The following is a 15,791-nucleotide window of genomic DNA, read 5'->3' on the forward strand; positions in this document are numbered from 1 at the left end:
AATCCATTCTCTTGTTTATGGACATTTGAATAGTTTCCAGTTCAGGCTATTATGAATAATATGGCTAAAAAAATCCTTATATAAGCATTTTTGTGAGTATTTGTTTTCACCATCTTGGGTTAATACCTAGAAATGGAATCGCTAGGTCATAGGGTAGATATTTTTCATAAGAAATTGCCAAACAGCTGTCCAAAATAGTTGTCCAATTCCCGCTTCCACCAGCTATGTATGAGAATTTTGGTTTTTCCACATTCTTGCCTAACTTTGGTATTGTCATTCTGTTTAATTTTAGCCATTCCAGGAAGTGTGAAATTATATCTAATTTTAGTTTTAACTTGCATTTCCCTGAGACCTAATGATTTTAAGCTCCGTGTACTTATTGGTCATTATCTTTTGTACAGTTACTATTCAGGTCTTTTACTTGTGATTTTACCGGTATTTGGGTGTGTGTGTGTGTGTGTGTGTGTGTGAGTGATTGATCTGTAAGAGTTCTTTACATGTTCTGTATAAAAGTCCTTTGTTATAGATATATTGTGACTTTTGTTCTAGTCTGTGACTGCTTTTCTTTTTTTCATGCTGTCTTTTAATGAGTGGAAGTTTTTAATTTTAATGAAGAGCAACTTATGAGTTTTTTTCCTATTATGCTTACTGCTTTCTGTGCCCATGGTACAAAATGTTTGCTTATCCCTAAATAGCAGAAATATTTTTCTATGTCTTTTTCTAGAAACTTTATACATTTAAGAATATGATATATCTAAGATTTTGTGTGTGATACAAGACAAAGTTGGCTTATTTGTTTGGTTGGTTTTGCTTTTGTTATATTTGTCAACTCATTCCAGCATCATATGTTAAAAAGATTTTCTTCTGGCCTTGGAACTTTTGTAGTAGTAATAGTGGTAATAAAAATAATGATAATAAAATGTAAGTCTTTCAACTTTGATGTTCTGCTTGTGTTAACAATCTTATTTCTTTCCATTTTCATATAGATTTTAGCAACTTGTTAATTTCTACCAAAAAAATTTAAGAGCTTTGTGGGATTATGGTTGCTTTGAATTTATAGATAAATTTGGGTAGATTTGAATCTCAAATTTGACATCTCTTAGCCTTCCAATATGTGAATATCATTTTTCTCTCCATTTACTTTCCATTTTTTCTTAGCAATATATTTTTTTAAATTTTAATGTTATTTTTTGAGAGAGTGATAGTGAGCAGGGAGGGCCAGAGAGAGGGGGGGACTGAAAATCTGAAGCAGGCTCCAAGCTGTCTGCACAAAGCCCAATGTGGGACTGGAACCCACGAACTATGAGATCATGATGGGGCCAAAGTCGGATGCTCAACTGACTGAGCCACCCCAGCACCCCGCTTAGCAATATTTCATAACTTTTAATGTAGACATGGACATGTCTTATAAAATTTATTCTTATGTTTTATGTCTTTTGCAGCTATTATAAATGCAATTATTTTGCAATTTTATTTTCCATTTTTATATAAAAATATGATTATTTTGTTGTTGTTGAAATGTATACAGCCACCTTCCTACATTCACTTGTTAATTCTATTCGTTGTCTTGTGGATTCCTTAAGATTTCTATGTAAACAATCATTTCATCTGGAAATAGAGATAATTTTACTTCCTCCCTTCCCCTCTGTATGCTTTTTCTATTTCTTTTTCTTGCTCTGTTGCACTCATAGAGATCTCCAATACAATGTTGAATAGAACGGTTGAAATCTTTACATGTTCCCAATTTTAGGGAGGGAATTGTTCAATATTTGCCATTATGTATGATATTTGCTCTTTGTTTTTCATATATGCCTACCCAGAGTTAGCCAGACTGTGGGGCTAAGGTACGATTCTCCCAACTGCCAAATCTTCCCAGACTTCTGACCCCCAATGCAAGGAGTTAGTGTGCAAATACTGAGTTTAGAAGGAAGAGTCCACATAAGAACATCCTTGCTTCTGATACTAGTTCAAGTTGAGGGTTTCCCAAAACCACACTCAGGTTTGATCAATTGCTAGAAATACAGAGTTTTACTGGAACCTAATATACTCTCGTTTATGTTCATTACAAGTAATAGATATGTTGAAATTGGCCAAGGAAAAGAAATAGCGCAGAGTCTGGGAGAGTTCCAAATGTGAAGTTTCCTTTGTCTTCAGACATGTTACTCTACTGCCACTGATGTGTGGCAAAAGCATGGGCTATTGTCAATCTGAGAAGCTCGCTTGAGCTTTACTGTCCAGAGTTTTTATTAGGGCTTTGCTACACAGGCATTATTGATTGACTACGTGTCCATATGGTTTACCTCAATCTCCAGCCTCTCCCTTCCTCAGAAATCAGGCTGATACCACATAGCCGAAAGCCCTAAATCATATAGCTGTTCTTACAGGATGGCCAGCCCGCACCCTAAGACCATTGGATGTTGATGGCCATATGCTGAGACAACCTCTCAGCATAAACTATTCGATGCGATTGGAGATGCACCAGGAAAAAGAAAGCCACTCCTAGCACTTAGGATATCCTAACTATTTAGAGATTATCTCCCAAGAACTAACGACAAAGCCCAGACTTTTCTTTGGGCAAGGCCAAATTCCTTACTACACAATGCCCTTTAAGAGGCTGAAGAAATCTTTTAAATATTCCTAGATTACTGAGAGTGATATTCGTGATAATTTTCTATCACAGATTATCATTGAATTTTCTCAAATGCTCTTTTGACATCTACATTACATTACATCTGCATTTATATTATTTCTATAAAAAATCATATTGTTTTCCTATATTCTTTATTCTGATAAAATGGTAAATTATATTGATTGATTATTGAATATTAAGCTAGTCTTGCATTCCTGGAATAAAGCCTACTGTATTATATCATATTTTTTTATATATTGATGGATACTGTTTATCAACATTTTATTAAGAATTGTTTTGTTTACATTCATGAGGAATAGTGATCTGTGATTTTCTTTTCTTATAATGTCTCTGCTAAATTTTTGTACAAGGGTAATGTGAGCTTACTAGAATGAGTTGGAAAGGGTCCCATCCTCTTACTGAAATATGTTGTTATTTCCTTAAATATTTGATATAGTTCAGAGATAAAACCACCTGGGCCTGGAGTTTTCTTTATGAGAATTTGTTTTAAAACAAAAATTATGATTTCAGTTTCTTTAATAGACATAAGGTTGCTTCCTCTTGAATAATTGGTAAGCTTTTCAAGAAAAATGTCCATTTCATTTACATTGTTGACACTTTTGCAAAAAGTTACCCATAGAATTCTGATTCTGCAGTGATAACACTTTACTTTCTAATATTGTTAATTTGTATTTTATTCCTTTATCATGCTCAGTATTTTTAGAGAATTAATCAATTTTCTAATAATTTCAAATAACTTTCTTATTTGTTTTATTTTTATTTCTATTGCTTATTTTCAATTTTAATTCTTTTTGCTCTTAGGATTACTATTCTCTTTTCTTCTACTTTATTTAGAAAGTTATTCAACTTTCTCTTCTTTTTTTAATTTCATAAATGAATTAAAAATTTAGATCACTGCTGTTAGCCTTTCTTCTTTCATAACACAAGCATTTAAACTATGAATTTCACTCACAGCACTGAGTTAGCTGCATTCCACAAATTTCAGTATATTTTGTTTTCATATTCATTCAGTTAAAAATGTGTTTCAATTTTCTCTGTGGTTTCTTCTTTGGAGCCAGGTAGCTCAAACTGTGTTAAATTCCACACATTTCTCCTTGACTTCTGTTTTGTTAAGACAGCCTGCTCTGTAAGCTTTTAATCTTTTGAAATGCATTGAAAGTTATTCTTTCGGCCTTCCATGCAGCCATGCAGCATTACCTGGAGAGTGCTAGATGAGCATTTGAAGAAAACACTTTGGTGGTTGATGGGTACGGTGTTCTATAGCTGTATGTCAGATTAAGATAGATAACAGTTTGTTTAAATCTTCTTATCCTTACAGATTTTTTTTTCAAATTATATAACATCACTTCACATGTAAGAGGGTTACAAGCCAGTACTTCCAGTACTAGAGCTAGCTCAGTGCTAGTAACTTCATCATGATTGTGCATACGGAATTTTGGTCCATTAATCCTACCAGCTACTGAGACAGGAGTATTAGATTCTCTAAATAAGGTTGTGTATTTGTCTGTTGATTTCTCCCTTTAATTCTGTCAGGTTTTGCTTTATGTTTTCATTAATTACATACACATACAATTGTCATGACTTCCTTGTGTATTGAAACTGTTGTAACTATGAAATGTCTCTCATTGGTGCTGTAATGTTCCTCGTGTTGAACTTTACATTGCCCCATATGAATACAGCTATAGTGCTTTCATACGCTTCCTGTTCACAGGTATATCTTTTTCTCTCCTTTTATTTTCAGTTTGCGATTTCTGTATAGTTAAAGTGCACCTCATGTATGGTAAAGGTGTTAAGACTATGACTCTCAGGCTGCTGTCTGATTTTGTAAAGAAAGGTTTTTGGTAGCACAGTCATGCCCATTTCTTCACATGTGCTTTGTGTTGTTTCACACTATCACGCCAGTGTGGAAGAGTTGGAACAAAAACCTATGGCCTCCTAGCCTGAAATAGTTACAATCTGGACCATCCAGAAAAAATTTTAACGCCTGGAATATCGCATTTGCTTACTTGCTTATGACAGTCTGAGAGTCTCCCTTTTATTTATTTTTTTTTAAAGTTTATTTATTTTTGGCAGAGAGAGACACACAGACAGACAGACAGAGCATGAGTTGGGGGAGAGGCAGAGGGAGGGAGTGACAGTCTCCCTTTTAATTGGAGGATTTAGCCAAGCTACACTTGACTTAAGTATTGATATAATTACATTTAAGATCACCATCTCACTATTTGTTTTCTAGTTGTACTCTGTTTTTCTTTTCCTGCCTTCTTTTGACTTACTCAGATAAGTGTTAGTATTATATTTTAATTTCTCTAATGGCCTTTTAACTATACCTCTTTCTATTCTTTTATTGTGGTTGTTGTAGGGATTACAATAAGAACTCTTAATTGTAACCATCTACTCATGTAATAATCTAAAACTCTTGAAACATAATTTTAGATAACCTCCTTCATGTAATTATAGTGTGAGGTTGATAATAAATGAGTTGTAATGAATATGACAGCAATAGCAAAAAGGATGAAGGAAGTTAAATAAAATTATGTTTCAAGGGTCTTACATAATGCAGTATGTATCGTATTAAATGATTGTCTTTATAAAAATTGTTTTGAATAGTATTTATATTTACCACACACATATAATCTGAATTCATTCTTTCTTGTCCATCTAGTTTCCATGTAGTGTCATTTCCCTTCAACCAAAGAACTTTCTTTGATACTTCTCAGCACAGGTCTGCTAGCGATAATTTATTCCAGTTTTCTTTCATCCAATTTTATATGTCTTTATTACCTTTGCTTAAAAAATCTTTTTACTGGATATAAAATTCTGGGTTGAGATATTTTTCTTTCAGCATTTTAAAGATGTTTAGTTATCTCCTATATGCATTTTTTTCCTGAGACATTAGCAGTTATTCATGTCATTGCTCCTCTGCCCAAATTTTCTGTGGCTACTTTCAAGTTCTCTTTATATTTGCTTTTGGTTGGTGTGATTATGACATACATAGGTGTGTTTTTCTTTGTATAATTCCTGCTTGGGGATTGCTGAGCACATTGGATCTCCAAGTTAATGAACATGAACAAATCTGGGAGTATTTTTCATTGTTTCTTTAAATATATTTTCTACCCCCTTTGCTTTTACTTTTTCTACTGGGACTCCAATTACACATATGTTAGACTACTCAATATTGTCCCACAAGTCACTGAGGATCTTTTATTTCCTATTATCTTTCTGTTTTTAAAAATTTATAATTTATGTTGTTTTGTCCTGTGGGTTCACTGAGGCTTTCCTCTGCTACCTCCAATCTGTTGATATGATAATTTAGTGAATTATTCATTTGCAGTGGGAATCATTTTTGTTTACATTTTTTTTTGCACTGAAATTTGCCTATTCGCTCATTGTCACCACTTTTTTCTTTATGTCATTTAACATGTAATATAGTAACTGATTTAAAGTTCTTCCTTTGTATTTCCAAATTCTGTGTCATCCAAGGATACTCTCTGGACTTTATGTTAACATTTTTCTATTCTTCATATGTATGGTAACTTTTTTTTATTATATATTGGTCTTTTGGGGGTGATATGTTATAGAGATTCCATGTTCCATTATATTCTCCTAAAGGATATGGATTGTTTTTCTTGGCAGGCAGTTCAACTTCTGGCTGATTTCCTTGATTTTGTGAAAGTTACATTTACATTTTATATGACATACATATCTTAGGTTGAATACCAAGACTCATCACAGAGTCTTGGCTTTTCTGGGATTTCAGTGGAAAGATTGATATGTTTGCCAAGGACTTTTGGCTTGGTGAGATTCAACTCCAAACATATGTTTCTCATGTAGGGTAGTAGCTAAAATCTATGTCACTTTTTTTTTTAAATATTTTTTCATTTTTGAGAGAGAGAGAGAGAGAGAGAGAGAGAGAGAGACAGAGTATAGGCAGGGGAGGGACAGAGAGAGAGAGGGAGACACAGAATCCGAAGCAGGCTCCAGGCTCTGAGCTGTCAGCACAGAACCTGATGTGAGCTTGAACTCATGACCTGAGCTGAAGTTGGATGCTTAACACACTGAGCCACCCAGGCACCCCTGTAGCACATTTTTAAGCTTTCCAGTTGTTGCTTTCTACTTGGCTAAGTGAAATTTCTCTCCTCCAAGGGAAGAAATAACATCCAAAGGGTTTATTGTGATTTACACGAATATTTGGGGTTCTCACCACTCTGTGGCTCTCTTCTTTCTGAGATTTTTTTTCTCCTTTACTTTCAGAGTTTTAGTTAGCTTATGCCTCTCCAGCTGGGAAGTGACCTCAGAGGAAAAGTTATGTAAAAATAGAGCTCATCCAGTATAAGGGTCAAATTTCCTTTAGTTTCTACTTGATTTTAGATAGATATAGATATAGATATAGATATAGATATAGATATAGATATAGATATAGATATATAGATATAATGTAGACAGCATATGTCTATATGTCTATATGTTATATAAAAATATATACTGTGTTTATATATTTTATATGAGAAAAATATGAGAAAAAGAGCAAGGCCATTTGCATCATTCTTCCATTTTCCTGGAAAATATATAGGATAAGGGTGTTGTCATTCACCATAATGTACCATTTTACTGCAAGGTAGGAAATATTTATGTGATAATATGATATAGATCAAGACATAGACTCCAACTGACAGCATGTCTTATTTACATTTGAAATGTCTGTTGTAAAATGCTATTACATATTTTAGCACTTCTCATGTTGGCAGAGTTTGAGCCTGCTCTCCTGCCTTATGAATGGACTTAGAAGGCTGTAGTTTCAGCTAAACTAAGAATTTTTAAGTCAAAAATTAAATTAAACTCATGCTAAATATAATGAGTGTCCCCAGTTTAAATGAGCCATATGTCTTTATCTCACTTGGACATATATCATATACCATTACATACCTCTTTCTAGTAAAGTTGTGATTCTTAGCAAATGAATCCATTTCAATAATGGAAATACTTTTAAGGGAAAAATGGAGTCTTCTCCCCAGTTTCCTTGGCACATCTGGATATATATTTTTTCTTAAAAATAGAAATATTATTAGGAATTATATGGCAATAATAATTTAAACTACCATATCACTGTGGTTCTGCTGATGAGCTTATAACAGGGAGGGAGAGAGTTAAGGAAGGAGAGAAAGGAAGGAAGGGGGAGGGAGGGAAGGAGGGAGGGACAGAGGGAAGGAAGGAAAACAGGAGGGAGGGAGGGAGGGAAGGAAAACAGGAGGGAGGGAGGGGAAGGAGGGAGGAAGGAAGGAAGGGAGGGAGGGAGAGAGGGAGGGAGGGAGTGGTATACTTTTTGAAATACAGTTATGGTTTCTCCTGGGTCATCCTAAAACCAAGGAATTTATCTGTGTGCTTAAGAAAACCTGATTTCAGCTCTTAAAGGATAGAACCCAGTCATGTGTAACCATGGCAGCAACTCTCAAACTTTGGCAGAAGCTGAGCCACCAGGGAGCCTTGTTTATCATGGATTGCTGGTCCTCTCCCCAGAGTTTCTGTTTCTGTTGTTCTGTTTGCGCTTCTGTCAAGTTCCCAGGGGGTGCTGATACTGCTGGTCTAGGACCACAGTTTGAGAACCACCATGTTAAAGCTACTTTGGCTTCTGCTGCCAGATTCCTGTCATAAACTTGGGTCTCTTTCTAATCTTGCTTGTGATTTATTTGATAAAACAGAATTCATAAACAAAGATACAAGACATTAGTTCAATCTGGATGCAAAATACGGAATGACAAAAGAGAAAGGCACTAATGAAACACCCTCAGAGAAAATTTGCAGAAAGTATTTGCCAAAAGGAAATTTTTGATTATTCAGTTGATAATAATTACTTCCCAGAAAGTGGAGAGGAAAAAAAAAACAGCCCAAAACATGATGCAACTAAGTATGTATAGTCTATGTTCACAATAATTAGTTGGTTTTTCTCCTACCATATATTTAATGCAACCCCATTACCCAAGGTAATCTCATTGGAACGTGTTTTGTTACCAGTCCAGGTTCACAGATGTGGATTTGTTCACCCCAGTAGTTTGTCTATATTAGATGTAAAACATTTGCTTTTCAAAGATACATTCATGTGAACCCTAAAATTAAAAAAAAATTAAAAAGTTAAATACACATGTGTCAATGTGATGATATTTATTTAATTTTCTTACAGGACTGCCTCAAAACATGTAAACAAGGACCTTGGTAATCTGGAGGAAAACAAAAAGTTAGAAGAAAACAATCACAAAACAGAAGCCTAAGAGAGAAACTGTTCTAAAGTGTTGTCCAGGTGGGTAGGCTGTTTGAGGTTTATAGAAATAATTCCCAATGAAAGTACAAAACACCTAGGAGACGAAAGGGAAAGTAAGCCTTGACGTTGAGATGCTTCGTAATTGCAACTTTCCAAACAGGAAGAGAGTTTTTGCCAAAGGAAACTTTGGTAACTCAGAAAGGTGTTCTCAGAAGAACGGAATCTCAACAGTCTACCCATCTTCTAAAAAATAATCATTATTCTGTGACTAATTAAAATCAGTGTTGAGATTGTAACATTCAATTAGCATTTTGTCTTCTAATGCCAGAATTTTTGCTGAGTGCAAAGAAGTTGAATTTTCTAAATTGATACTTTGGTTGGATGAGAGCTGGTTCTAATACTTCAAATTTATCTTAAAAAGCAATTATGAGAAGAACTTTTAAATATAAAAATTTTAATCTAAGGATTTAATATACTTACAAGTGTCGTGTATTTATGCAGCCATTCCCCAAACTATTTTAATGAAAAAATTTGTGTAGACACACAAAACTTTTGCAGATAGTATGTGTATTATATATATGTGTGTGTATATGTATATGTGTATCTACATATGCACATATATGTGTATGTGTGTATAATGTATATATCAGTGTTACATATATTGCATATATTTATATATAATAGCTATATGAGTATGATTTTTTTAAGACAATCTCAAAAAAAGTCTTTTCCATGGTATTGCCACTTGGAATTTGAGCTTTTCATTTTTATTTATGATCTCTTCAGCCAGCCAAACACAGAAGCCATTTGGACAAATTATTTTGTGTGTCCTTGAGAATAACTGTTGCTGTAGTTTACTCATGTGATGTAACAGTCCCCAACAACCACAGTAAAGCTTTGGTTCATTATAAATAAAGCACAAGTCACAATCTGAGTAGGTCACCCCAGGTAGCAAGCATGGGAAATAATTACAATTGGAAGGATACACACAGGAAAGAAAGATCGAATAATTGGGATAACACATTTTTAGAATCTGAAAACAGATCTCAAACTGCTCATGTGAAAGAAGTAAGAGCTGGGTCCTGCTGTCCATTGGAGGCCAAGTATGAGCATTCCCGTCGGACTTTTTTTCTGCTTCTCTAGGTGCATTCCTCAATCCTTTGTAAACATAGAATTTACATTCTGGTTATCTTCAAAATTTGATAAAGTCTCAAATAAAACTTAAGCTTAAAGACAAAACCTGCAGAATGCAATATTTTCCTGAAAAAAACCTTCTAATCGTCATATGAATTAAGCAATTTTCATAAAAATAAGTACTCTTCAACAATTCGAAAAAAGTATTTGTAGAAGGGGCTGCAACAGTGCCTGGGATCACAGATGGGCTCAGGGACAATGGAGTTTTATGAAAGGCTCCTATAAAGTAATTCCTATCACTTTTAGTACAAAGCATCTGTTGATGGTGAAAAATGATTGCTATGGTAACTTACTAAATTGTGTTTTTTTTCATCATTTCAGAGAAAAAAAAAACTATATAGACCAATTGAAGCATGAACGTGGATTGTATTTAATACATATACAAAGACATTGACAGCAATTCATGGTTCAAGTATTAAGCAGTTCATTCTACCAAGCTGTCACAGGATTTTAGAGAATTATCTCAAGTAAAAACAATGAAGTGAAATTACAAACAAAAACAAGTTTTGGCAGCCATGATAATAGGTCATATGTTGTGTTTGGTTTTTTGTTTTTTGTTTTTTTTCTGTAAATGTCTGCACTGAGGATTTCTTTTTGGTTTGCCTTTTATGTAAATTTTTTACGTAGCTATTTTTATACACTGTAAGCTTTGTTCTGGGAGTTGCTGTTAATCTGATGTATAATGTAATGTTTTTATTTCAATTGTTTATATGGATAATCGGAGCAGGCACACTTCTGATTCTGATTGCTATCAGTAATGCCCCCAAATTTTCTCACAAGCACCGAAATCCCAAAGGTGGCAGCTTGTGAAGGCTGGGGACACACACATTGCTCTATTCAAAAACTGTGATTTTTTTCTATCACAAGGGAGATGGAGGCAGAGAGTCAGACTGATGAGCAGCCGATGAGCTGATTCTGATCATGCACCACCAGCTGACTTTCCGAAGTAAATCACACATGCATACGGACGCACATACATAATAATGGTACTCCCAAACTGACAGTTTCGCCTATTTGAAACAGGACATAACACAGAATTTGGGCAGCACTTACCTTCAGAGACAACTGCTAATATATTATTTTCTGTCAAAAGAAAAATGAGAGACAGTTTGGAAAAATCATGGATAACATTCCCATTTTCATAGATCACGATGTAAATCATTGTAATTAAAAATTGGTGTTAAATCCTTTGGGTTATCCACTGCCTTAAAATTATATCTATTTCCTTTAAAAAAAGATATCAGTCAGAATTGGAGATTTTTAACAGTGGTCATTATCAAAGCTGTGTTATTTTCCACAGAATATAGAATATATATTTTTTTCGTGTGTGTTTTTGTTAACTACGCTACAGATATTGAATGCACCTTGAGATAATTTAGTGTTTTTAACTGGTACATAATTTATCAAGCAGTACATGAGAGTGTAATAATAAAATGTCTATGTATCTTTAGTTACATTCAAATTTGTAACTTTATAAACATGTTTTATGCTTGAGGAACTTTTTAGGGTGGCAGTATAAATGGAAACTTTTTGAGGTAGACTGGATAAGGGCCAATAGCTACTTGTGACTAGACTTTTAAACTTTGCTCTTTCAAGCAGAAGCTTGGTTTCTGGGAGAACACTGCACAGCCATTTTTGTCCCAGGATTTACGTAACTTTACAGAAAAAAAAAAAGTGAACATCAGATTTCCAGGTAAAAAACTGTATTCTTTAGGAGCAAAAGGAAAACTGATGTTTATTTCCTAGACTGACAGAATAAAAAATTATGATGGCAATGAAAAACAAATAGAAGATAAAGTCAGAAAAAGATTGGGAATAATATTTTACCACTTCTGCATTAAGAAACACATGTTATTGTACATTTAATGAACTGTTTATTGTCTGGGCAGTAGTGACTCAGTTTAATAAAAGCTTCCTGTAGTGCATTGGTATGGATTAAATACATAAAATATCCTATTAGACTCAATGCTGTATAAAATATTACGGGGAAAAAGAAAATATGTTATTTTGCCTCTAAACTTTGATGTATTGAAGTTTTATTTGGCAGGAAAAAAATTGAATCTTGGTCAATATTTAAACCAAAGTGAAAGGGGAAAAACCAAAGTTATTTTTTTTGCATGGCTAAGCCATTCTGTTATCTCTGTAAATACTGTGATTTCTTTTTTTTTTCCTTCTCTCTTTAGAATTTTGTTAAAGAAATTCTAAAATTTTTAAACACCTGCTTTCCACAATAAACCACGAACACTAAAATGAAATCACTTCCATATAATTTTTTTTTTCTTTTGGTGTGGGAGATCAAAGATTCAAAGTCTAACTCCTAAGATCTATTTGCAGAAAGAAGCAATGTTGCAATAGAGAGGGTCATACTACAATTATTTCTTGGCTTCCACTTGCTGTAGTAAACTGAGTGCAAAAACAACTGTCAGAACCTAGAGAGCAGAACATTCGCAACTCAGAGTTCTGGACGGACAGCAGAAAGTTTGCCAGGGGAAAGGGGACAGCATTATTACAATTGAATCGATGCCGGGATAAAAAGCGGAGTGTATTTGTGTAACGGCAGCCATCTGCACAGCAAGACTGGGAAGGAAGATAATGCACAATCCTCAACTTCTGAGGTTGCATCTCTCCAATTTCACTCTTTGGAAACAGGAGACAGGTTTTGCCAGTTCAAGTTTCACTTCCTATCTGTGATTACAGGAATTGTATGTGGAAATGGATTAACATACCCGTCTATGCCTAAAAGATAATAAAAATGAAATATGTCTTCACATCTCTCTCACAGCTGTCTTCTTGTCTTCATGAACTAGGCTGTTCATGTGTAGAAAGTAGTCGTCTTTATTAAAGAGGGGGGAAATCATTGTGCCTGGAGAGGGAATGCGGCAAAACAAAATTGTCCATGCCTTCCCATTATGTCAGGCGGGCCACCTTAGCCACTCCTAGATTGCAGCAGTGTCTTGTTCTAGAATGTGTCTCCATCTTCAGTGGTAGGATTATACTTACTGTGGGTATCCCATGTGGCTGTCCTAGAAACTTAATTAAGAGGACACTCTTCTATTTCTTCACTCCCTCCATTAACACACCATTCAGCCTACCATTTGGAATTACATAGGCATGAACTTTCACTGAAATTCTTTCCCTTCAAAGTAAGATAAAGCCAGCTATGTATACATCAGAGAAAGAGATTACTATTTATTGAAGCAATACTATGTGCTAGGGTCATCCATACATTATTTTATTTAATCCTTAGTAGTTGTAAATATTATTAAATGGTCCCCATTTAATAGCTAAAAACTAAGGTTTAGACAGGTTCTATAACTCCCCAATACATTTAGCTTTTAAGTAGGTAAGTTGGGTATTAAACCTGACCTGAGGGGCGCCTGGGTGGCTCAGTCAGCTGAGCGTCCGACTTCGGTTCAGGTCATGATCTCACTCACGGTTCATGGGTTCGAGCCCCACATCAGGTTCCATGCTAGCAGGACAGAGCCTACTTGGGATTCTCTCTCCTCCCCCTCTCTCTGCCCCTCCCCCACTTGTTCTCTCTCTCTCTCTCTCTCTCTCTCAAAATAAACTGAAAGAAAGAAAGAAAAAAGAAAGAAAGAAAGAAAAAAGAAAGAAAGAAAGAGACAGACATGACCTGATTCTCAAGGTCATGTTGCCCTAGTCTACTATAGTCCCCAAACTTCTTTAATAAAGAAGTTATTCCTTTATTTCTTAATAAAGGAATCCTTCTTTTCATAATATGTAAAGTTGGGAAATACTAATTGACACATGAAAGGCTTACACCATTATTAAATAATTATTCTAAGATGTTCAAATCCTATAATAGGCCAATATTACATAATTTTTAAATATCTGTATTTAGATGATTAGATATTTTATTATACATATATAATTATATGTGTATATTTAAAGCATATATATTTAAAAGTGATATGACATACATTGCACACATAACATGTGATATAGATATGTCACGCTACATTTTTAAGCAGATGCATATTCCTGTCATACACTAAATACCAGTGATGAGACAGGCACTGTATTGATGTGTTATTTATATCATTTCACTTAATCCACACAACATCCTGCTACAGGAGGTGCTGTCTCCACTTTACAGATGAAGACAATGTAAATAACTTTTTCTACAATCACAGACACCAGAGGTGATTGAACCAGGTGATTGAACCCATGCTTAAGTCCAAGTTCTATTCACTCTACTGCTTATTATCTCTGTTAAAAGAATAAACATCTATCTATGCGTGGGGAGGATACCAAAAAGATGGATTTGTAGTAAATAACCTACTCAATCCTCTTAAGTAACTAATGACATTCATATTTAAAGTAATATAAGACATACGTGGAAACTGCTTTAAAAACAAATTCTATATAAATATTAGTTTTTAATTTATATGTCTAAAGAATCCAATGGAACTAATTCTATTAAGACAATCAATTGTCTAGATTTGGCTTTATAGCTATAATACTTTAACAATAAAAATCCCCAAGTTAAATATGGATTGCTTATTTCTCCTCTAAACTTTAAAACCACACTTTCGAAAATATGAAGTCAAAAAGTGAGCTCATTTCTTTCCCCCAGCATGCTGTCTTCACCTATTCACCATCCTTATTCTAATCCAATTTATTTTTGCTCCAAATCTGTTCTTCTCTCATTTTTCCTTATAAATGCTCCTCAAATGCACAACTATTCATTGGGGAATGAATACACAGGCATAGAACTCCAAAAGGAGATTCCATTCTCAAGTTATCTGTCTTGTCCCTTTTTATTAGCTAGCTCTGGAAAAGGTTTTACCTTGTGATGGCCAAGCAGCTGAATGAGAGAAAGATACTCAGTTACACACACACACACACACACACACACACACACACACACACACTGTGGGCTATTTTACCCCATTTCCTAGAAGGGAGGACATAGAATTTTCTGATCAAAAAAGGAATGTTTTGAAGGACTGCAAAACGCAGCTATGGAGTTAAAATATTCAAGATATTTGATGACAGCCATTCGTACGTGTAATAAACAGGTACAATAGCACATACTAGACTCAATAGTTGCAGTGAAATTTGTATGAGCAAACCTAATTTTATAAACTCTATACTTCAAAGAAATAAATAAGGTTCTCAACATCATAGAGGCTCAAAATAAATTATTATATTCTTTAAGAAAACTTGTATTATCAGAGAGTAGAGGCTATGGTCTCCAGAAGGTACAGCATTTGCTAAAATTGGAAGCTGACAGCAACTCAATTTAGACTATTTATGAGATAATCAAAATGAAACCTCAGCTTTTCCCATAAATATTTTTTCTGATTATATTTTCCCAGGTAAGTCAGGATAAATTAAGCTTCAATTAGCAGTTTAAATTGATGGCTTGATTCATATACCCTCTGAAATGTTCACTTCCACAGAAATAACTGTTAAAATTTTGGGAGCCCTATACATTTCTTTGAATTCTCATCAGTAAGAAAACCTCATTATTAGTAAAATATTATGTAGTTACTGCTTGGAAACTGATTCACAGCACTCTCCCTGGAATGGCTCATTAAGGAAATGGAATATTTCTGTTAAGAAAAGGTTTATGTCTTAACAGAAGTCTATGGGGGAGGGGAAGAAAATAAAAAGAGGTTAGAGAGGGAGAGAGCCAAAGCATAAGAGATTCTTAAAAACTGAGAACAA

General features: G+C 34.4%; 1 protein-coding gene across 2 annotated transcripts in view; it reads left to right on the plus strand.

Annotated features, from left to right (window-relative positions):
• The window catches only part of ALCAM (activated leukocyte cell adhesion molecule), a 213,869-nt gene extending 201,004 nt beyond the window's left edge, over window positions 1-12,865 (plus strand). For both annotated transcript variants that reach the window (XM_053903311.1, XM_053903312.1), the window contains 2 exons: window positions 8,826-8,942; window positions 10,419-12,865. In XM_053903311.1, coding sequence (XP_053759286.1) covers window positions 8,826-8,913 — 88 coding nt within the window. In that variant the 3' untranslated portion in view covers window positions 8,914-8,942; window positions 10,419-12,865. The remainder of the gene's footprint in view (window positions 1-8,825; window positions 8,943-10,418) is intronic.
• The last annotated feature ends 2,926 nt before the right edge of the window (window positions 12,866-15,791 follow it).

This window comes from Panthera pardus, unplaced genomic scaffold, assembly GCF_024362965.1.
Source record: "Panthera pardus isolate Hobbes unplaced genomic scaffold, ASM2436296v1 HiC_scaffold_16, whole genome shotgun sequence".
Lineage (NCBI taxonomy): Eukaryota > Metazoa > Chordata > Mammalia > Carnivora > Felidae > Panthera > Panthera pardus.